The sequence below is a fragment of the Aythya marila genome, assembly GCF_965140915.1.
Source record: "Aythya marila genome assembly, chromosome: 15".
Taxonomy (NCBI): Eukaryota; Metazoa; Chordata; class Aves; order Anseriformes; family Anatidae; genus Aythya; species Aythya marila.
In genome coordinates, this window is record NC_139056.1 from 4,751,468 (window position 1) to 4,775,517 (window position 24,050).

Genomic DNA, 24,050 nt, shown 5'->3' on the forward strand with positions numbered 1-24,050 from the left:
TTTGTGCGAGCAAGTCTAAAATGCATAGTTGTACAGGAAACAAGGCTAAGAGAGATTGCATTTCTCATATTTGTTGCCAATGAATTATTAGGTCAGGTAAGGTAGCTTAAGACTTTGAAAGCAGTAGGATTTCTTTCTTATTAATTTTAGTATTGCACTCAGCCCATTACACTGCTGGTTTTCAATACTTTGTAGCATACCCTAATTTTGCTTAGGATAGTTCCTAATGCTACAGATCTGGAATACCTGCCCACTCTTATGTGGTCTTGCACTTGCTGTATAGTTTGAATCGCCATAATAGTGCTGTAAATGACAAGCTTCACGACAGCACTTCTGTCAATTATTTGTTCCTCTTGCCTCATCTATGATGCACTTCATATTCAGGCTATGGTTTCTGCTCAGAGCGAGGGCTCTTTCTGCACAGTGGTTTGCCAAGGGAACAGTGCAAGATGCAGGTCCTGGAAAGGTAACGTTCTGCTGGCAGACTTTACAGCCTCAACCGAATCACACTTTTATCACTTCATTATCTCAGATTCTATCTTTTCTGTGAAATGAAAGCTCTGCAAAACACAGAACACTCCTAGGTTAAAGACTGGGTTTATTTAAGAGCTAAAAGGCCGTATGTATGTATATATGTGGGTGTACGCATGTAATCTGACATTCACACTTCAAGCATACAGGATATCAGCTTTGTGTTTACAACCTTTGAGTAGCTTATTACTCTTACTGAAAATGTCATGGTTTTGAAAAGACAGAACGAAGATCGTGTTTGGAAGCTGGCAGTAGCATCTGCTCTCATTACACCAGTTGTGGTCTGTGCTTAGGACCAAACTGCTCTTGAGCCCCATGGTGCAAGTCAGTGCTCCCTTCTGTATGGCCTCGTTTCTTGGGGCTACCACGGCACGTGTGGACATGCGAGCAGCTGAGAACCTGCTCTCTGGAAAACGTGCTCGTGGACAGCAGTGGTGTGTTTATCCTACAGGTTGAGTGGTGCCCTTCCATCTAGGGCTCATCTGCTGCTGTCTCCAACAAAGCTGCGTGTAGCATTAGTTTTGGATGGGAGAGCAGTGAGTGCGTTTGTCACACAGACATTTGCTATCTCAGGTATCTCTCAAGTTAATCTGTTAGGTGGCAGCTCCTGATCTCCCTTCTGTGTTGGTCTGCATGTAGAAACTTGGTTGTCTAGCCACGTGTACTTCCAAGCAGCTCTGTGCTTGTCTTCTAGTTTTAGTGGCAATGAAGCATTCTTTACATTTAATTTATCTTACCTGAAAAATAAAGAATTCCAGGTCAAGTTAAGGGAACCACGATGGCGTATGCTTCTGTTACTTCTTAGTATGGTTTGAGTGTTGGCTGGCTGGTGATTTTAGTGCAGGCTGCAAAAGTTGCAGTTTTAGTCTCAGAAACCATTTCACATGGAATCAGTAGCAGAAACTTTCCTTCTCCATCATCTTTACTCTCATCCTCTAGCACAGGGTCATGGCCCGTCAAAAGCAATCATCTGTGGTCCTTGTGTAGGATGTTTTTCTCACAACCCCAACCCTGCTGGGCCAGTCTTGCTGATACTTACTGGGTCTGGCAGGGGTCTTTGCTCTTGCCCCCAAATAATCCACCAGCAGTTCAGCTTTGTCCACACTGACTATCTACAGGTTGGCAAAGATGCTTTGCAGCCACTGAAGCTTTGCTCATTCGCACCAGTTGAAGGTCTGGCCCACAGTAATGTGCAAGAATCAAACATCCAGTACAACTAAAACCAAAATGCATCATTCTTTATTTCACTTTCTGGTATTCTTTAGTGCCAACAGTGATGGGAGGCTTGTGTACGCTGCCTAATTGAAAGCAGCTCCTTGCTGTTTTAGCTGTCAGGATTAAGGGTGGGGGGGAAACTGAATGTTGTACGAATGTTCTAGCCATTAAGGTCCTGATGGCTACCATTCCTTTCCATACACCTTTTTGAAATTATTTTTATTTGTACCTTTTCAGTATGAATGTGTTGCATTAAAGATGCTAGATCTTTAAGTAGCGTTATATAATGACTGTTCTCTTGTCGCATTTAGCACATCGAGTGTATAAAGAGATGGTTTATATCCTAATACATTGTTGATGCTCTGCTCTCTAATGCTGTGGTGTCTTAAAGGGTTCAGTATTTCACTGACTGATGCTGTGATTCTCTTACAGAATCGTTGTGCCAGGTAGACACCACAATGTGGCCCAAACAGCTTGCAGTACACGTTGGTTACCAGTATAACGTACAAGCAGAATGATGTCTCGCAAGAATCATGCTAGCTCTGAGGGTTTGTTTAGTGTGACAAGTTCAATGTGTGTCTTCGCAGCCCATCCAGGTCTCAGAAAGGCTGCTGCCATCTCTGCCACATCAGATGTGCAGACTGGCTGTCAACTACAGTGCAATGTCTTACAGTGCCTGCAGCACAGATGCACCACAGAATACACTGGGATTTCCTATATATTTAATTGTAATTACAGACTCCCCATCTGGAGCTCCAAGACACTGTCATTAATCCAGCAACACCACAGGCTGATTTAAATAAAGAAAAGTAGAATCTTAACCAAAATCTGTGATGCCAGTTTGTAGCCTCCGCTTTCAAGCGTGAACTCTGGAAAAAGAAGAGCGCTTGCTGCAGGGAGTGCAGAGCGGCTTCTGGCAGCTGGCATCCCTCTGAAGCCATGGCGATGGTGCAGCTGATCAGCGGGCTGTGCAGAGGAGCTGAAAAGATTGGAGGGGAGCTCTAGGCACAGCATCCGTGGGAGTGCCTGCAACGGCCTGCTACCCACTGTGTCCTTGGGTAGCTGCGGGTAACACGTGGTAGAGCTTTGCAGTCTGTAGCCTGAGTGCCCAGTGCTCAAAGGCTCCTTTGAATCTGCTGCCATAGATAATGACACAGATTTCAGATAGTGTTGGAAACAGTATTTCTGGTTGATGGTACCCTAGAGATTGAGAAAAGTGCAAGGTGGGAAATATTTTTAAATAGTTGCTCTTTGATGCTCAGTCCCTGTCGTATATGCCATGAAATGTCCCGACAGCCATCTGGGCAGTCAGTAAGAAATGGATACCCCCCTCTCAAGATAAATGTACTCACTGTAGCAGGATGGTTAGGTACATAGTGCTTGCCTATCGAGTGCAGGCAAAATCATCTTTGGATCTGGATGGTCTGTCTCTAACTATGGTCCATGCCAATGTTTTAAAGGAAGGCAGCTTTCCTTCCCTTTTTTTTTGGCTGTGTTCTGAAGGTAGGTTTGTTGTGACTGTCAGGAGTTACTGGGTTAACATTTTATGTGCTTACAGAGGATCTAGTGTTGACTCAAGACACGATGCTTGAGTGTGACTTGATGGTTTGAAGCCATGCTGTCAAGATGCACTATAAATATCCCCTCATCTTACTGCTGAGAAGCATTTGGCAAAAGAATTCTGAAAGTAATGATTCCTGTGTCAGCTGGGATGATTCTTCACAGCTGTATTCATTTGTTCAGTCCCTGTGCCCTGCCACCACCTCCTCCTGTTATTAAGCAGGCTGAGAGTGAGCAATAGTCAGGCTGACTTAAAGAGCTGACATTTCTCTTGAGATTATGGTGTGGGACATTTCCCCTTGAGCAAATAGAGAATGGTGAATGCTGTATACCACAGCTGCTGGAAGCGAGTGGAAGAAGAGTTTATTTGGATTTCTGGAGAACCGCTGGCAACATCCGTGTACCCTGGCCTGCTTAGTGTGTGTTGAGGGGGTCACGCAAGTCCACTTTGATAAATCTGCACTGCCAGTGCTAAGGCTCTGTCTGCTTGGCAAGAATGGCACAGGAACGGATGGTGCTGGCACCATGCTTGGGTTTGGAGAGATGACTTAAGTAATTCGATCATTCAAGGAATCTGAACAGGGTAGTCCCTCTTTTGTTTAATCAACTTCTCCCACTGCAACATGGAGGCTTATTGCCTTGAAGAAGAATGAGTGGTTTCTCAAGCTTAATTTGATGAGCACAGTCTGTAAACTAAGCTGTCGTTCAATGGCACTGCAGCATAGCACAAGGGGACAGCACAGATAGAGGTGTCACCACTGTCTTGTATTACAGCAGTGTCAAGAAGACCCTTCTGTCTTCTGAATGTGTAAGTACAGAAGTTAAAACTCTTGAGCAGGGACTAAAATAGGTGAGAAAATTTAGAACTGTTAAATCCCAGCCAGCAATTTTTTAATTGTTAAGCATGATGACCTGTCCAAGTTTGACTCTGAATTATGGCTGATATATGTAAATTCTTACAGAAGCTTCTGGCAACAACAGAGTGCCCTGCCAGCCATTAGGCATCGCTTTGCGAGCCAGCCTTTTTGATTTGGGGTGATTCACTGAGCAGCGTGCGTGTGATGTAACACTTGATTGTTCTGCTTTGCTCTTTAAGGTGTTAGTCACCCGAGATGTCTGCTTCCTTGCCTTCCTAGCTCAGTCTATCTGTCTCTTTCCACAATGGGCTATGGCAAACGTGTCCAGCCAGCTAGCAAGAATTCCTGGATAAGGCGTTGCTTCCATGGCTGTTTGTAAAGGCCAGTGCATTGTGCTCTTTGTGACTTGAAGTGCTCCACCACCAACCTTCTTCCCTGGTAAGCAGAGGAGAACACTATAGCAGAATAGCAATGGGATATTGCTCCTCCTCAGACAGGAGGTCGGGCACGGTGGTAATTTCCCAAGCGAGCTTTGTGCAGCTGCAATGTGTGTCCTGGTTTCGGTAGGTTTGCCATGTCACTCGGTTGTGTCTGTATTGTAATGGACAGCTGCTGCTCCCTGAATTGTTTCTTTCAGCAAAATCTGAAGAAATGAGGCAAACCATTGGCTGTAGTCCAGGGAAACAGAACACTGGGCCAATGTTCATAGCCTGGGTAACTGTGGTCCAGTGGACTTGTGGCAAATTTCTTTCTAGCAAAATTGCTTTCTATCAGCCCCAAAAGATTTTTATGCTACTTTGCAGATGCTCTACACCTCTTCAAAGGGAGGTCCCCTTTCCCCTGACTTCAGCACATTTCTGTACCCCAAATATCCATTTGATCCCCCCAGTTGTTTCCATGTGTTGTGGGATTTTTGTGCTGCCTGTAGCTCGCAAGAAGCACATATCTGTTCTAGCGATTAAGAAGCAAATGGATTATTGTGTGTGTATTCACCAGACAGACCTTTGTTTTCCTTCCAGCACTTAGGCTAAGTAGTAGGATGGTTTGTTGTATGAAATCATTGCTTTTTCTACTAGAAGGCAATAATCTGAAAATACCTGAATCTGGAGAGAGATAATTATGTACCATTAGAGCTGCTCAAATTAGAAGTGACAAGGGGTCTTATCTTGCTCTTGGCATTTCTTTTCAAAAGGATGGTAATCTGGACACCTGTAGATCAAAGCGTGTAGATCAAAGCTTGATGTCACGTCTTCTTCTCTTTCCCCATTCATCTGAACATAGATGCACGTTTTCTTACTTTATCCTGGCAAACTGTACATGGCTGCAACATGATGTTGAGGAACCTCAGTAATACAAATGTAAACCCTGATCATGAAAGTTTGAAGTGTTTTAGGTCTTAATGCAAGGAGGAAATCTTTTACTTGTAACCTATTCATTTGGTATTGACTGTGGCAGGTTCTGTCTTCATCAAGTGGATAAAAGCTTAGTTCCTTCATGCATTCTATACCACATAATTTTCCCCAGTAGCTGAGGTTTTATATTCTTGAAGATCCCTCTTGAATTCAGCTTGGCCTACAAGAGTCAGTCTGTGGTTTTTCCAATTCTGTGCTCTTGCCTGAATCTGAAAGAGCAGATATCCATGAAGCTGTCACTAAGGAGTCCCACCAGTTTTTAAAAAATAAAATAAAATAAAAAAGACAGCCATTTAGCCAGTGTAGAGCACCAGTTATCAAGTAGAAGATGCACATCTTCCTGCCAACTGCTATTCCAACATAACTCGATATGTTCCTGTATGATTTTGTGGACAGCAGCATTTAGCACGCAAGCATTTTATTTACTCTGCTAAAGGCTTGCCTGCTGATAGGGAGGAACCAAACCAGTCACCTCTTTGGTGTGTATGGCCAAGAAGCCTGAAGAGTCACTGCTCTATGAGGTGCCTGGTGTGGGGAGAAAGTCAGAGCTTTGTATACACCCTGCTCCTGACTTCTTGTGTAATCCACCTCAGTTTTCTTTCCTAAACTAAGAGGATAATGTTTCCTTTAGGATATTAAGGTAAGAAACCAGATCTAACAACAGCTGTGTGGTTCTGGAGCACATGGGAACTGCTCTGGGCCTAGCAGGCTCTGGGCTGGAAGAAACTAGCAAGAGCCTGTTGGTGTGCAGGAGAGTTTGTTTTCTAAGGTGTTTCGTTTCATGCAGTAATTCAGTGCTTGGACTTCCTGTTGTTTTTGATTCCTAAGGCCTCTGTTGTATAATTGATTTCAAGGTCACTTGCTAAAAGGTTGTTGAAACCTGCAGAGGAGAAACAGGAGTAGCTGTTATGAAAGATCTAACCCTCTGGCTATGTGCTGTAGTACTCTGGATCACAAAGGAAACAGCAGTGATATAGCCATTGTCAACCTACTGGAGATTAAACCGGAGAGGGGAGCAGCAGTGCTTGCACTGTTGGTGTCTCTAACACCTTGGTGCTAGAAAGGTGGAGGACATGCTCTGGAGGAGGGGATTAGTCCAGTGAAGTCCAGAATGGAAATTTCCCCTTCTCTCTGTGGTGGTGAGGCTTTAGAATGTTGTTTTTTGATTTTAATGCTTGTTTTCATGTGTAACTTGTTCTCGTTTGGTGTCCAGCTGACCTCCAGGGCAATCTGTTTTCACAGATGCTTTTTTTTATACTGGTTGTTGAGTATTTGCCCAACACTTCAGGACGCTTAAGTGTGACTTCTTTGGGTTGTTCTCATAGGTTCTCTTCTCATGACAAAAACTATGAAGGTGATTTTTGTCTGCCACACCATTGGTCCCATAATATGAGAGTTCAAACAGATCCCAAATTCCTTTGCTTTACCAAGCCTCTTGTGAAATTTAATGATGTGTAATTTCAATCTGATGAAGGCGACTACAATGGTTTAAATGACACTTGAATGGTTGGATTATATATACAGTCCACTACGGAAGAGCAGCGTTGCACTGTTTTTGAAACAGTTCTGCAAGAAAACTGGAAGAAAACAGCTTGATTTAGAGTAGGACATCAGTGGGCCTGATCCACCAGCTCTTGTGAAGTGGTTGTTTCGGGGGTTAGGAGAATGTCCTAATCTGAACCTGTAAAAAAAAGAATTACTGTAAACTGGGATGCTGAGGGAGTTTGCTTGGATTACCAGGTGTGTGCTGTGCTCTGGCTTGCCTAGACAGCTCCTGTGGCTGTGCCTGGGGACTTTCTTCAGCCCAGTCTGGTGTGGAGTCAACAGAAGAGAGTGATTGTGCCAGAAAAGGAGCCCAAGTCAGGATTCAGGCTGATGGGCTGATGTGCTGGCTCGACTGGGTGGGAGGATTTGCAGGAGGTACGCAAAATGCTCACTAGTTCTGCCTATCAACGCTAATCCCAGAAGGATTTAGAGGGGAGGGAATGGCTTCACTGAGCCTTTTTTTTTTTTTTTTTTTTTTTAATATATACTTGCTGCTGTTCAAGACTTAAGTCATCGGGGTGGCTGTCTTAAAGAAATATAGTGGGCATGCACTTAGGAAAAAGTAGTGGCACAATACTGCTGTAATTCCCTCAGCAAAGAAGGGAAAGACAAGTTACAGCTCCGATACACAAGTCAGCACAGAGTTATAGCAGCAAGAAGGCAAGAGCACGCGCGGGCAGCTCAGCAGCTGAGGTATTAAAACAAGCTAATAATAAGTCTTCTGTGCCTTTCACAGAATGATCTTCTGTCATTCACCTCGCACTCTGCACAACTGTGGAGGAGGAGAAAATAATGACCAGTTCTGGTACTTGCCAGAAAAAATTAAGATATTTCTATGTCTTTGATTTCCTTCAACTTCTCTGCTGGAGCAGAAACATACTGTTGTGTATGGATGCTGATTTTGCTGAGAAGATGCTGGGTGCCAGAGATGGAGTTCTTTCTTGGTAGCTCACTCTCTTCAGTGGTGAAAGATTCAGCATGTTAACAGTGTAAGTTTTGCGACTGAAGCATGGTGCTTCAGCTGTCCTTCACGTGATCTCAGGCATCTTTGGCCTGTTGTATTTTTAGAGTTGTTGTTGTGCAAAGAAGATTAGCAAAGGACTTAATATCAATGTGTAAAGGGGATTCATTCTCAAACATGGGCATGTTCTACCTATGCAGGTGATGGGTTTGCACTGTTAAATTAGTTATATCACCAGGGCTCGGCATGGATGTCTGTTCCCTGACCTTTTTTCATTCTCCAGATGTTCAGCTGAGACAGGGACTGACTGCACTGTGTTAATAGTTGGCCTGATTTTGGTTTTGCTGGATTTAATGATGGTTTACTGGGAAGCTTGTCTTCAGCGGGATCAAGTGCATACCTGGTGGAAGAAGTGACAGCTGTGTGTTGAAACCAGTGGCCTCATCCTTCAAAGAGAGCCAGAGGTGCCTGGATTCAAAGGTGTTCTGTGGAGCTTTCAATTTGCCATAATGGTCTTTCAGTGGCAAGGAGGCACTTGCAGCTCTGTGTTCTTGGTGAAACTGCTGCAGTGAGGCCTTTGGAGGTTATCCGTGCTTTGATTGTTTGCTGTCCTAGTGGGAAAACATCTCTTGGTTCTCCGCATGTACCTTCCCACGTGTCTGTGGCACAGCCACAGCCCTGAAAGACTGGAGGAAGAGAAGCTGAGATCACCATACCTGAGCCTTTCTTCCAATCCAGCTGCTTTGCATTTCTTAAATTTGTGAGAAATCTGGAATATCTGGGGCAAGAAAACCTTGGCCAGCCTTACCACTGACCTGCAGGAATGTGTGGTGCTGGCCCAGCCCTTGTTTCTTAGGGTTAGTGCTGCACCACCCCGTGGCACCCATGTGCCCGCAGCCACCAGCTGAGGTGGCAAGGAGCTGGACTGTGGATGGAGGTGGTAGGCCCCGCGGGCAGTATGAGGGCTCTTCTGGATGGCCCGACAGTCCTGAACCCTTCCCACGTCAGCTCCTGGTGCTCGAGATGTTTTCTAGCCTCTGCACTAGCTGCTGTTCCCAAAATTATGGGGTTAACTGGGGCAGCCTCCTCGTAGGCTGGGGTTTTCAGCAACACTTCTTTAATGGCACGCGTAAGGAGGTTTCAGTTCCAGTCACTGAAAACGAGTTGCCAAATGTTCTGGTATCTCAGTGGCCTACAAAAGTGTTTACAGCTTTCACTGTATGAATAGACTCTAGTGATGAAAAATGGGTCATCTGGGCGGCCTGAAGAGACTCTCGTTTTGCATGCTAGAAAAGAGGGTAAAGACTGACCTTGGGATAGCAGGCGTGCAGAGGATGGGAAGTTGGGAGAAGGCATGCAGAAGTAGAAGTAGGAAGTATGAATTTGGCCAGAGCAGATCAATGTGCTGGTGACTGCAGGCACTGGGGAGCAGGTGATAAGGGGTGCACCTTTCTGACCCGTGATGGAAGGGCAGAACACCAGGAGCAGATAGCTGGAAGCATCCTTTGGCAGGGCCCAGCATCCATCTTGTCCGTCTGAATTTCCATCATAACCAGTTAAGCTCCTTAGAGCACGGGGTTTGCTTTCATTGCGTGGAGCCAGTTGGACTGGTGTTGGAAACAGTCACTTGCTATGGGAAGTTTTATATTCACCTAAAGAGCTTTCATTTTTCTGGAGATCAGAAGGGAAAAGCACTGGTGGAGGTCTCACAGATGCAGAGAAAGATCTTCAGCAGATATGGCAAAGGAAGCAGAATATTACTTGGTGTATTGGAGAGGATATTTTAAATATGTATGTACTTTGTTTATGGCCAGAACTTCAGCTAGTATTTTGCTTGTACTTTTATCATGATTGGGTAATCTTAAATAACTTCTGTTCTGTTCAGAGGTCTAGGATCAGGAGATGTGGAATGTGTCCTTAAGTGCCTGAGCTATTTTAAGAGCAGGTATTATTCCCAGAACCAGGGTACATGAATGCATACTGGGGCAATCAGCCTTTCAGAGTGCTATGGTAATAGAGAATGCAGCCACCCCAGAGTGTGCCCATTGTGTTCTCTGTGTGCTGACAACTGAGCCAATCTCAATCATTATCATGTTAATGCTTTTTTCATGTATGGTAGATAAAAATATAAATACTCATGAGAGAATTACATGCTGTATAACACAGTTGCATCTTACAGAAGATGGGAAGATGGCAGCAGTTCATAGAGGTTATTCCATCGTCTGTGGAATGATCAAAGATCTTAGGACCAAAATGATCCAGCTCTGTTGATAATGCCATGGAAAGAGACCACAGGTTCTCCTCCAGTCACAGCTGTAGCTGAATCCTGGGCTGCTTCTACAGCTTCTACCAGTATTGCTTCAATTCTACATTTAGGATAGCAGTTCAACAGGCAAGGCATTTTTTCTAAATCAAAGTAAAATATTCCATCCTGCAAAAGTCGTGCCATATAAGGAGATTCCTAAGCAGAGAGAAGTTGGGGAAGAGGAGGAACAATAGGTAACGTTTATGCAAGTTAACTTAATTTGCTGCAAGTACGATAGAAAACTGTTTTTTGTTTTTGCTAGAGCTATTAAAGAACCTTTGGATAAAAGGTTTCAGATGGATGTGAGTCAATTAAATCAAGGAGGGTTTCAGAACCAGGAACAGAATTACTTTAGAAATGGATAGATCAAGGCAAATGAGTAGCCAATAATTGGTGTTCTTACCCTTGGTAGTTTGGAGCTGCTAGAACCATTAAACAAAACACGTCACATTTTTAGGGCACAGGAGTATTAAATATTTTAAATAGCTTCTTCATACAGGCAATATATCTGACTTGACTTCTGTCATCTCTGGGTCTTTAACTAGCAGAAATCAGCATAGTTGGACTTGCTTATGATCACTGAAGATTTGATACCTAGTGTTCAAGTTAGGATTGCCTTCCCACTACTTTTTAATGATAGGCTTTTATTTCCACTTCATTTGAGAAAGAAATGTTAAGATGTGCTTAGCAAGATGACTGACACAAGTGGGTGCCAGCTTTGTTTACATGTGTTTTGATTTAACTTACCTCCCTTTTTCTCAGAGAAGAAAGACATCTGTTGGACTCTTACTGTAAGGGAATTAAGTAATTCAGAGAGTTAAAGTTTATCTGGCCAGGAGATGCAACTTACACGGTTTTCACTTCCAGGCATATGAAAAGCGCTTTCCTACATGTCCGGAGATTCCAGTCTTCCTAGGGAGTGAAATCCTGCACGAATCCAAGAGTGACGATGGAGCTATACATATCATTGAACGGAGCTGTAAACTGAATGTGGATGCTCCCAGGCTGCTAAAGAAGGCAAGTTGAACATAAGGGGTGGAGATGTTGTTGGCTGGCTCAGATTGTTACTGATTCCTAAGGCTGTCCTTTCTCTCCATTTTTTAAATATATTTGGTTCTTCATCCTTCTCAGATTGCAGGCGTGGAGTATGTTTTCTTCATACAGAAAAACACAGTGAACTGGAAAGAGCGGACTCTCCGCATTGAAGCCCACAATGAGACTTTTGCCAACCGTGTTGTCGTCCTTGAGACGTGCAGCTACTCAGTAAGTGCCTTTTTTCTGTTTGCCTGTGAAGAAGGTGTTGAAAGTCATGTGCTAACATACAGGGTGAAATTGTTTGAGTGAATTTGAACACTGGGCTGCAACACAACAGTCAGATACTGTAAGGCCACTAGGTTTTAGAGAGCCTCTTCCAGTGCTTTTGTGGGGCTTGAGAAACTTCCTAAAATTGACTGACTCTGTGTTTGGAGTGTTAAGCCCTAGAGTGAGAGTAGAAAAGATGGCTGGTGCTTCAGAATTGACAGTGTTCCCTGAGTTTTTCAGCTTGAAATTCAGGTTGCTAAAAATTTTCTGGAGCTTGGACATATATTTAGATCTGGATGTTTAAGAGGAAACCTAAATTGCCAGAGAAGTCTGGTAATTAACTTCTTGCCAGCAAGTAAGTCAAAGTTTTAGCATCTTATCATGATCTTCTTGCCCTAAATATCTGGGGAAAGGTCTTGAGTGTTATTTATGGCCTGGGATGTCTTGCTTTATGGCGGTATCTTCAGCAACAGTGTGTCATTTCATCCTAATTGTGCTATTAGGGATCAGTCACCATTAAATAGCTTCACCTGTTTCTGGAAGCAATCAGATAGTGGTTTTTGTTCCCTAAACAAAAGTCCAGATCCTGTTACTTACCTGCCCTCTTGGCAACTGGATAACAGCTCAGCTTCTTGGGAGTAAGCAAAACTTGTAAGTAGCTTCTGTTTCAAGCAAGGCAAATAATTTAGAAGTTATTCCCATTTTGGGTGGGGGGAAAGGTCCTGAGCCATAGATCAGTTGGTGGCTACATGGGGCTTCCCCAAAATGATAGGAAATCAAACTTCCATCATTGTGGAAGGCACTGACAGTTCTGAATCAATGCCAGGTCAACTCAGGAATTGCTCAGACACTCACACTTGCTGATTTTGGCTGTGTTGCCTCCGGTTTGAGTCCCTCGGAAGGAAACGTTAACAGCTGGGCTTTGAGGGTAGTGCTTTCCTGGAACAGAGCAGGAGCTAGCTGTCTGCATCCTCAAGATGGTTCTCTGCTCTATTTTTACCAGTTCCCTTTTCCCTGCCAGAATGCACCGGAAGCAGGTTTATTCTCATCTTTCCTTTTCTGCAATGCTCTCTCAGGCAACTTGTAGAAATTTGATCCTTCTCTTGCAGCTGCTTAGTATTTTTCCCTGGAGGATTTGTCCTTTATAGAGCTCACTGTATATTTAAGAGTGGACTGGATTTTTTTTTCGTGCCAGTTTGTGAACAGCAGCACCTACAGAGAAGAGGGCCCCTCAGAAAAGGGTTAAGTTTAGAAGTCTACAATTTTGTAGATTGTAACCATATGTAGGGGTAACCCAGGGGAAGGGGAACATTGAACCGACAGTGGAACTCCCAAGTCTGCCATGCGTGTTTTGGGGAGTAAAACTGACTTTCAGTGGCTGAGTTCCCAGTCCAAAACCAGAAAAAATGTATATATTTATATATATATATATATATATATATATATAGCTGTTTTAGTAGAGCTTCTGCTGGTAATGTTACTGTTCAGGTGTGCTGGGTTTTAAGCTTGTTTTCCTTGTGTGTGTGAAGACCACTTCTCTAAGCACAAAAGTTCACAAGTCCAGTTCATGACCCGTTTCTGTTACACTGGAAGAATTAGTCAGACTGTTAGATGTGGGTCTGTCAGTGCCCTGTAGGAAGATTCTTTTGACCCTTCCCTCCATAGCTCTGGAGATTAAACAGCTTATTCATTACTAGGGCAATGGCCCTGCCATAATGTGAGGTACCTGCTACCATCCAACCCTGCGTATGTCTTTGGGCTTAGGTTCACCCTGAGAATGAAGAGTGGACTTGCTTTGAACAGTCTGCATCTCTCGACATCAAGTCATTTTTTGGCTTTGAAAGCACAGTGGAAAAAATTGCCATGAAACAGTACACTTCAAACATCAAGAGGGTAAGACCAGCTTCCCTTTGTGCTATTTAAAAAAAAAAAAAAAAAAAAAAAAAAAAAAAAAAAAAAAAAAGCCTGCTCTGTGTGCCTCAGTTTTCTTTTCTGTAAAATAGACCTGCTGGAGTTTTATATCCTCTCTTATGTCTCAGAAATTGCTCAGTAGAACAAACAAAGAAAAAAACAGTGTGTGGTGAGCAAAAACAATCTGTTCACTGAAATGTTTCTGTGCAGGAGAAGGAGCAGGCTGTGCCAGAGGAGGATTGCAGTGGATGCTGTGGTGCCAGGCTCCTCAGACACTGAGGACACTGTTCTCATGCAGGAAGAGAAAGTTCTGGGTAAAAGTCAGCACGCTGCCTCTCCAGCCTCTTGTGGGAGAGGTACTTATTTTGGTGGCTGTTTCCCCTGGGCTGCAGAGGAGTAGTGTGGCTGGCTGATAGGTAGCAGGAAAACAGGATAAAAATGTCATAAAGGTGGTTGCATCCACTGCATTGCAATGCACCTGGCCAGTGCTGTAATTCACTGTTTGTACAGTGCTTTCATTCTGAAATTTCTCCAACAGGTTCATGCACGTGGGAGGAGACGACTCTTTCCATTCTGTTTACCACCATTAGTCATCTAGCCTGAGGAAGACCCTGCTGCACCTTGCTGGTTTCAAGGAGATGGGGCATTTTTCCTAATGTGAGCTTTTCCCCTTTCAGGGCAAGGAAGTGATTGAGCATTACCTGAAGGAGCTGATCTCCCAAGGGATCACATTCATCCCTCGCTGGACACCTCCTGCTGTGTGTGGACAGGCGGCTGAGCAAGCACCAGCAGTTGGATACGATGCTGATGCTGTGCCCATTGAGACTGGAGCTCGGGGAACTACCAAAGAGCAAACTGGCAGCTCCTGCCCTCCAGCAGAGGCTGTCAGCCCCGATGGTATGCAGTGTCCTGGCAGTAGCAGCTGCTGGCGATCTAAATGCCTCGAGCATCACTGACTAATGAGTTTATTTTTATTTTTATTTTCTTGGCATGAGACTTTTCTTCTGGGTTGCTGGTGGGGAGGAGAGAAAATTATTTTCTTTCTTCAAGAAAATAACAAACAATTGAGTTGTTTTTTTTTTCCCCTCCCAGACTGAAAAGCCAAGAAAAACTGTATAGGCAGTACGGGTATTTTTTGAGTTCAGAAAAAAAATCAGCTTGGTCTGATCTTGAAAACATTTTATACTTTAAATTGGAGAAATTTAAAGGTATCATGAGTACAGTGTAAGTGACTTCGTAGTTAAATACTTTGTCTGTTTCAAAATGAATGTTTTTGAGGGTTGGTTTTGTTGTTTTTCTCCCCATATTAATCCAAGACAAATGCATGGAATGATATTGCCTAACTCGTTTCTCACCCAAAATGTCTGAAACAAACTTTATCACCAAATCAACACACAAAAAGATATCTTCTAAACTAAAGGTTCTTCTCTGACAGAAAAAGGAGAGCCTTTTGATTCAGATTGGTGATATTGGAAATAGTTGTTATTTCTCAGAAGCAGACAGCGCTTCTTTAGCTGAAGGTAACTCAGAGAAAAAGCTTGGCATTTGGAACCTTCCAGGGCTCTAGTCTCACTGGGCCTTCTCTTGTGACTTCTCTCTATTGGAATTCCTCTGTAAACAGGATACAAATCCATAGGGAAGCTGAGTACGAGAAATGCTTCTGTGCTTTGAGATTAAAGTTAATCTAAGAGTGGCAGATCCTGTCTAGCAGAAGAGGAACGTAGCTCTATTTCTGCTTTAATCACTTCACGAACTTGAATATACTTCCCTGCGTCTGCTCCTCAGCTTGCTAGCTCTGTGGATTCTGTGGGGGTGTGTAGTGCTTACCAAGTATAATTTCTGTATTATCAGTCAGAAGCAGCGTATCCTGTGGGTGTCCAGTCCTTATTCTGCACGTAATGGTATCTGCTGCAAAAAAAGAACAAAACCAAAAAATCCTGCATGAGGCAGAGCTAGCTCAGAGGTCCTCCTCCCAGCCCTTCTCATGTGCTTGCATGCCTCCAGCACAGCCACTGGCCTGTGCTGCTCCCTTTTGGGTGCCATCTTGTCCTTCCTGGCATCTGCACATACAAGCCTTATCTGCACTTATAAACCTTGGACAGCACATCTGTGGCTATCGCTGAATGCTGGCAGGCTCAAAGCCCTTGTCCTTTGTCTCTCAGAGCTGGAGGAACCTTGAGCTACTGGTACGCACTGGGCATCCTCATGCCAAAAACCACCCTTGCTGTTGGAAATGTTAACATTATTCTCCCTTTCCCTCTGGTGTCCATAAGCAGAATAACATTTCAATTTTCAGATAGCTGCCTTTTAGCCTCTTGTCACTGAAATTGTGAGTGAGATCTTTAGGACATGGGGGGATTTAAGTACCCAGGCCTTGGAGTGTTTAATGAGATGAGTGCCAGAGCTCACAATATTTCTTTAAAAGCTCCTGCTGGAGTAGTCAGGGTTGAATGAAATCAGTGTTCTGAGAGACAAGTGGAGCGATCTGGCTTTGATTCCTCACACACCGTCTGTGTCCTTATGCCCTAATCACCATGAGACTCGCTTGCTTGCTTCCCTCAGGCAGCTAAAATGAGGGCATTCGTGCTTTTCCGGTGCAAGTCATAAGCAACCTGATGTGTAGAAATAACTGCCTATCTCCTTTTTGGCTATGCCAAGTCTCCTCTGAATTGCTCTTTTTTCTTCCTCCAGCTGACAAATTGGATGCTGATTACATTGAGCGATATCTGGGCCAGCTGACTCCAATGCAAGAGAGTTGCTTGATCCGTCTTCGTCAGTGGCTTCAAGAAACGCACAAAGGCAAGGTGGGTAGATAGAGCAGAGAGCACCCCTTCGGAAGCCTGAATGCAGTTGTTCTTATAGCTTGTTTTGCCTTCAAGGCCTACAGTAAAACTCAGGGTCATGGATAATCTGTGTGTTGAGACTTGACTGTTTTGGCAAGGTTGAGTAAAAGGCATGGGGTGGAGAACAGCCTGTGTGATCTCGCAGCAGGATCCAGCAGCATCATGAACTACAGCTGTACAGCTGCAGTGCTGTCAGTACTGCAAAGGCTGCACTGTGGTATCAGAGCACGGTGGCTCAGCTGAGTATTTGAGTAGGCACTGATCAGGGCTTGGTTGTCCAGACCGGCCGGTGTGGGTGCATTGCATCCCCAGGCCCTGCAGGGTGGGGTGGGAGATGCGGCTAGCTGTGCTGATCGTGCAGCCCCTCTCCCTTCGTCTTCAGATGCTGATCAGTGAGGCAGTTGGTAACACCTAGCTCTGTTACTGCGTGTCAGCAGTCTGCTCTGCGTGTTGTGTCAGGCAGGTTGTGTCAGCTTGTACAGCCAGGGGCTGAATTCTTCTGAGCAGAATTTGTTCTGATCTTGTTTTAATCTCCTCTATCAAAATGTACGATTTCAAAACCACACGGAATTCAGGACGCAGAGACCATCTCACCTTGTGGTGTGAGGTATGTTGTGTAAGCCTCTAAAATAGAGGAGCTGAGGTCACTGGATTGAGGTGTCTACAGCTAGAATTGGCCACCTAGTATAGGTGAAAACTTGTTTTTACCTGAAAAAAGCAGCATGGCTGTTGTAGGGTAGATGCATCTCTGCTGCAGCTGTAATGTTCAGCAGCTGCTTGGGCTCCTCTCAGTCAAAAGGGGGTCCCTGTATTGGGCAAGACAATAAGGGGCATGTGGCTGAGAAAAGACCCAGAGCAGCTTGAATGTCTTTAGAGAGGTGTAACCACAGATTTTACTGATGCAGAGAGATTGTGTGGTAAGGAAGAAAGGACCAAGAATAGCAACAGAGTAATTGGGTGGGCAGAGTAGATAATGAGCCCATAGGAAAAGGGGAAAACAGGAAAAAGATAGTTGGAGCAAGTGATCCCCCTTAAAAATGGAGTACAGCTAGATGAGATTTCAGTAGTAATAGCTTTCTGGCCTAAAGGATAACTACTCAGTCAGTCACACAGAATGGGTTAGGTGCCACTCTGCATTTATGGGCTTTGGAAGACTTTATTTTTTCAAATTGGCCTTTCCAAGAGAAGCAATTGTTTACAAGGAGCTTTGCCAGCACTTCTGAATGCTTTGCTGTGTCTTTCTCAAAGCAAAGAGAGCATATTTCATCTGAGTATGGGGAATTTAAGCATGATATTAAGGCCCTGTTTTCTTTTGAAAAGACTCCTGTCTCTCACCCACGTAGAAAATAAAAAAAAAAATTGTTGAATCCAGTGTGCCACAAAATCCCTTTGTGTGAGCGTGCTTATGGGTTTTGTTTGTACCTGTGAATGGAAAAACAGTTTAACCAAAAGACAGAAGAACAGTTGAGGTAGTGTGAAAGTCTGAGTATCTGAAAGTCTCCATGGACTAGCAATGCTGTTCAGTCTGTGAGAGCTGATACATTCAGAACAGCAAGCACCTGTCAAATCTAAGGCCGCTGGAATATGGCAGCATCAACAGCAGGTTGTATAACGTGGGCCATGTCCAGGAGACTGGTGGTTGATATCATCAAAGACTATGGGAATGAATGTATAGATATGTATGTGTGTATATACACACACAGTAGAACAAAGGACCCCTTAAGGGACTGTCTGAACACCTACCTGCAAGTTGGTAGCACATTGATAGGATGCTCTGCCTCTCAGTAAACAGCTGGGGTTGGTGTCCCAACCAGCCAGGTAACTGCGAGTGTGTGAGTGATCTGTGTGAATTATCATCTGCTAATAACAACTTTAATTAACTACTGCTCTACTAAATATTGGTTGTGATCTGTGTCTCCCCCCAGTTCAACCTGCTGTCAGATGAAAGGGAATTGGCAACAAGCAGACACAAAACAAAGGGCAGGGATCCCCAGGCATAGCTGTGCTCTGAAATATAGGACACGTTTTTTTCAGGTCTACAGTGACCTGTCTAGTAAAACAGCATGGACTTCTGTGTGATTGGTAGGAGATATCTCAGCTATTGGGTATCCAGCTGAAAATGAGCCGTAGATGAGAGCAACTGTGAGACTTTATCCATGCCTGTGATCTAAAAGGGTCTCGGTTTCAAATGGACAAAGCATGTTCTAAATGTTTGCCTGTTCTGTTCTGTGGGTGTTTTTTTCCCCTCTTAGAGGCTGAGGAATGGAAGCTGGAAAAGGTAAAGCGACAGCACATGAGTAAAGTGAAACAATAGCCTCTCGGGGAGCTTGGAGCTCCATGAACTGCACAAGCTCTTGTTCCTCCTGACAGCTGCTTGTTGAGTTCGGTACCTCAGCAAGGTACAGCTGATTGCTGAGTGCTCTTTGTGACAGCCGGCAGCTGCCTTGTACCCTTTGTGTAGGCTTTGTTCCCCACGAGGTCTTGAACAAGTGGGAAGGATCCTGCTGGCTATTTATGCTTTTTCTTAAACCCCCTTCCTGCTCACCTGTGTGCTTCTCTTAAATCACAGATTGCCTGTTAGAATAATACAGAATCAGGAGCTCGTCCTACATCATTTGCAGTTTCTCTGGAGAGGCTGTTATCATGCTGTGACATCCTGTTTTTTTTAATTTGGAGCAGAGATTTTCTTACTGCTCTATCAAAAAGTATTTGTAGATCTCCTGTTTCTTGGAAGCTGTCTATTCTTATTTTTGTCCTCTTCTATCTTTTTATTTCACTATCTGGATCCTTGTCCCTTCCCATAATCAGATTTATCATTGCTCTAAAAAAAAAAAAAAAAAAAAACCTGAATATTTGAAGACACAATCTTCAAATAGTGTTAAAAATGCAGTTACTTAAAGCTATTAATGAATAGCTTTGTGCCATATGGATCAGTATGTATAAATTTGCTAGTAAGTAAAACAAAAGGCTGAAATTAAAACTTTGTTTTCTTGCAGGTGGGAGTTGCTGCTTTGGTTGGCCAAAGATAATTAAGAGACTAATTCTATCATGAGTAGGCTAAGTCCCCTCAGAGATCCCTACCTCTGTTCCATAAGTGCTGAATTTGCCTCTTACCTGTAGTTATGTGCAGACTGGGTTTGAAAACCACTGAAAGTAAGAAACCTGTCTGTGTAACTGCCAACCCTTCTCCTTCCTCTTATAGGATTTGCAGGACTGTTACAGAAGGTTTTTTTGTCTGTTGTCTTGTGAGTAATGGCTTTCTCTGAACAGCAGAAATGCAAATGTCAATTATCCAAGGAAAATTCTGCTGTCTTTAATTTTACAATGATGCAGAAAATTTGGGGGATGTTCTTCTAAATACATCTGAGATCCTATTTGGAAAAGATGCCCCTTTTCTCTCAATGACATACAAACGCAGTTTTGCAAAGTGTTTGAAATAGAGCATTGTGCTGAACAGCATTCACCATAGAATCATTCAAATTGGAAAAGACCACTAAGATTGCCTAGTCCAACCTCTGACCTAGTACTGACAAGTCCACCGCTGAGCTCCCATCTCCTCTTCTAGGCTTGGCTCTAGGCTGCCTGAGCTCTACCCACCTTTATACAGAATCAGTTCGTAGTAACCCTTGCAGCTTCATATCAGCCTGTGAAACGCTGCTGGCAGCTTTGCTTTCTTCTTTGCTCTCTGTTTTCATGAGCCTGTCAGTGAGCAAACAAAAGAGCTTTGACTCCTGAACGCACGCTTTTTTGTGTTACAGCAGGGCTCAGATGGCTGGCATTGTGCTAAGCACGGTACAGACGCTCCGGAGACTATTCTAGCCCTACAGAACTTAAATTTTTAATGGAAACTTGATGTAGCAAATGAGGCCAAATACTTTTGGGGGAGTTGGGGTGAAGGGACTGAGAAGAGAAATCAACAGTACATGCAACTAGAATCCATCCGTTTTCACACCTGACAAGCTTTTAGTCAGATTTGGCAATTTTCTGAGATCCGTTAATTATTGTTATACTGCCTGCTACCTAGTGGTACCGCCTGGTTTCCTTTTGGTTTTCAGCTAAGGGAAAAGGATAAGGGATTTGGAAGGAGGTTGGAGTAATCCATTCTGCAGCTGTGGTTTGGGAAGGGTTTTGTGCCTGTGGTGCTAGAATTACTGACCTGAATGTGTTGGGATGAGTAACTGGGAGGGGGTATATTGTGACTTTGAGTGATTTGTTTCTTTTGGTAAGAGTTAGTGAAACGGGATGGGGTGAGCCTGTGGAAGGAGTCAAAAGCTTTTCTGTTCAAACAACACCAGCAGCAAAGCAGAGAAGAGGCCTCAAATGTGGTGCTAGTGGGTGATCACTAGAAGACTGTACAGTGGTGACCCACCTCCAAACAGCACGTGCTTAATTTGGTTAATGTGTTACCTACAAATGCTTTTCACCCTTTGCTAATTTGCCCCACAGGAAGGTAAGCTTGCAGCTGTATTACTTCCATTCAGTGTTTTGTTTGTCCTTGTGGACAGGTAGCTGAGGGAAACTTTAGCCAGCCCGGAGTTTGCTGGGGCTTCTGGCCATCAGCTTGCTTAATGCAGGGGATTCTCACAGGCTGTGTGTGTGCATGTGCAATGCTCTGATAAATTAATAAGCCCATCTCTCTCAAAGGGACGTGAATTCTATGATTCTATGAATTAGTCACTGCTTTCATGCTCCTATCACTATCTGCTGCATTGGGTTGGATTAGGGAGGGAGAAGGAAAGTATGTTTGATCTTTGTCTTAAAACCGGTGCGTGCTCTGCAGGCTTCATGGAGCAGTGGTACAAGTCCTGATCCTTACAATTTCTCTTTTCTCTCAGATCCCCAAAGATGAGCATATCCTTCGATTTCTACGGGCTCGTGACTTCAACATTGACAAAGCTCGAGAAATGCTCTGTCAGTCGCTGTCCTGGAGAAAGCAATACCAGGTGGATTACATCCTACAGTCCTGGAGACCCCCAGCCCTCCTAGATGAATACTACACTGGAGGATGGCATTATCAAGACAGAGGTTTGAATCACTTACACTGATTCTACAATGTGGCTGCATTATGAGACCTTATAAGTAACCTGTCTGTTTTTGGAGAAGATTGTATTGATGCTTTAAACATTAACAAAGGAGTTGTAACATCTGTAAAAAGCCATTCTCTATTGCTGTAGTTACCGTATTTTCTGTGCACAAATCAGGCAGACTAGAACTAGTGCAAAGCAGCATATCCTTGATAGGATGGGCTTTGGATGTGATTTTTATCCTGTTGAAATATTTAATGTGGCATTTGTAAAAGGTACTAGAGTGACAGCCTGGGAGACTACATGGCTCTGTCTGCAGTGGAAGCTTCTCCTCCTGTGCTTGATGTGAGGGCAGATTCTAGCTCTAGACATTCTGGTTGTGTTGCTCTTTGGCCTCACTAAATTGAGAATACCAATGACCAAAAACAAAAACAGTGTCTTATCACTCGGGACACTCTTTGTCTAGTCAATGGTCCTAGCAGCCCATTAAACAGTTTCTCTTGCAGGGATATGACACATCCCTGCTCACAACAGGCATGTTAGGATAATCACGTGCATACTGCTTTCCTGCATGCACTGAAGACCTTTACATCTCTGGGCATTTCAAGTTCTGTTATTGTTTTTAAACCCTTATTGTTTGTTTTGAAGATGGACGACCACTTTACATTCTTCGGCTTGGCCAGATGGACACAAAGGGTTTGGTGAAAGCCCTGGGAGAAGAATCACTGCTGCGACATGTAAGATCTACATTAATTTCTCACTTGAGGAACTGTATTTCCCTTGGGGTGTTTAGAAGTCTTGCTGTAGTGCAGCAGCAATCTACCTGCGTTATACCTTTGGCTTAGTGTCTTTGGCATGTCCTAGCTTCTCTGTCTTCCTGTGGATACAGAAGTGAAATTTTTATAATCATACAAATGGGCCAGAAGGATGTTCTCTGATAGTTTGCAGTTCAACAGTAAGCTTTCCATGACCATTTTCCATGCAGCTTAGCTAATAACATTTGACCTTGAGGCTCTTATACTTCACTGTAGATTGTCAACATCTCTACCTTGTATGTCCAGCATAACTTGTCAGTAAAGAAGTTTTGTTTTTTTTTTCTTCCAAACACATAGAGACTTACTGTTTTGCACACTGCAAGTTCTCAAACTGGTATATTTCTGGGGTGCGTATTTTTACAGGTTTTTGGGTTTCTCCTTTCTTCCTCAGTCACATTCAGGCTAATCCCAGTCTATACTGTCTTTAATTTCAGGTTTTGTCAATTAATGAGGAAGGACAAAAGAGGTGTGAGGAAAACACCAACCTATTTGGCCGCCCCATCACGTTAGTATAGTCAGTTTTCTTGTATTCTTACCAAGTTGGAATGAATGTAGTGAAGATGATGATTCTGTGAAGGTTTTAGATGATGTTCTTAGGTTTAAACTGCAGAGAGCAGTGTTGTGCATGTCTTACAGGCTGTTCTTGTTTGGGCTTTGGGGTATCTTGTATAGCAGACTTAAATGCAGATAAATTCTACAGCTTCATTTGAAAACAAGTATTGCTCCTTTCTTCTGTTTTTTTTTTTGTTTTTTTTTTTTTTCTGTCCCCCTTCAGATGAATTTAACCTTGCTGTAGTAGTGATTTTAATCCAGAACCTTAAAATATACTTTTTAATATTTTTTTTTTAGCAATGTGTCTGTATACCTTCACTCTCTTCCACACTGATAGCTTTTACCTTCAAGGTTGAATATCTGTTTTATCTTTTTTTTCTTGGATCCAGTGTACTTGGAAGCTCACTGGATTCAGGCTGTGTGCTGCCTGAGTAGAGATCTACTCTTTACTGGAACTGCTTGCTTCCCTCATTTAGCCAATGAGGGAAATCTCCAAAAAAAAATAAAATTAAAATAAAATAAAAATCTCAGCTGCCTTTAGATCTTGCTAAAGCCACGATGTTACTGAAAAGTTTTGTGGCTCTTAAGCAGCCACTGTGTAAGAAAGATTCTGACTGGTCTTTTTCTTCATGTTTATTTTAGATCCTGGACATGTCTGGTGGACTTGGAAGGCCTAAATATGCGGCATCTCTGGCGGCCTGGAGTTAAGGCCCTGCTTCGAATCATTGAGGTTGTAGAGGACAACTACCCCGAAACTCTGGGCAGACTCCTCATAGTGCGAGCACCCAGGGTCTTTCCTGTACTCTGGACTCTGGTGAGTGAAATCTGGACTGCAGGATCATAAGCAGTTGTACACATACAAATAGCAATCATCCAGTAATCGTAAGTTCTGCTTATTCAAAGGGTTAGGGAGTGAAAAAGGTACAAGCTACCAAGCAGCTTGTACCTGGTCTGAAAAGGCAACAGCTTTGCTACAGAGCAGGCTGTGTATTTGATCCTGTGGTTGTCATTCTACCAGGGCAGGACTTGGGACCCAAACTGTTCATCCTGGTGCAGTAGTGGTAACCTGTGGTGGGTGGGTTTTCATGTTCATGGGAAAAGATGATTCTTTTAATCTTATGTTGGAGGATACTGAAGAGAAAAGTAATGAATATGGTTCTTCCTAGTGCTTGCTGACAGTTATAGCAATGTAAGAATGTGCTTGATAAATTTCTCGT

At 43.5% G+C, this 24,050-nt stretch overlaps 1 protein-coding gene across 3 annotated transcripts in view; it reads left to right on the plus strand.

The window, feature by feature from the left end:
• SEC14L5 (SEC14 like lipid binding 5) overlaps window positions 1–24,050 on the plus strand; it is a 38,027-nt gene that overhangs the window by 7,965 nt on the left and 6,012 nt on the right. For all 3 annotated transcript variants that reach the window (XM_082772218.1, XM_082772220.1, XM_082772219.1), the window contains 9 exons: window positions 11,254–11,403; window positions 11,518–11,649; window positions 13,453–13,581; window positions 14,277–14,496; window positions 16,291–16,403; window positions 21,278–21,467; window positions 22,115–22,203; window positions 22,716–22,786; window positions 23,476–23,647. In XM_082772218.1, coding sequence (XP_082628344.1) covers window positions 11,254–11,403; window positions 11,518–11,649; window positions 13,453–13,581; window positions 14,277–14,496; window positions 16,291–16,403; window positions 21,278–21,467; window positions 22,115–22,203; window positions 22,716–22,786; window positions 23,476–23,647 — 1,266 coding nt within the window. The remainder of the gene's footprint in view (window positions 1–11,253; window positions 11,404–11,517; window positions 11,650–13,452; window positions 13,582–14,276; window positions 14,497–16,290; window positions 16,404–21,277; window positions 21,468–22,114; window positions 22,204–22,715; window positions 22,787–23,475; window positions 23,648–24,050) is intronic.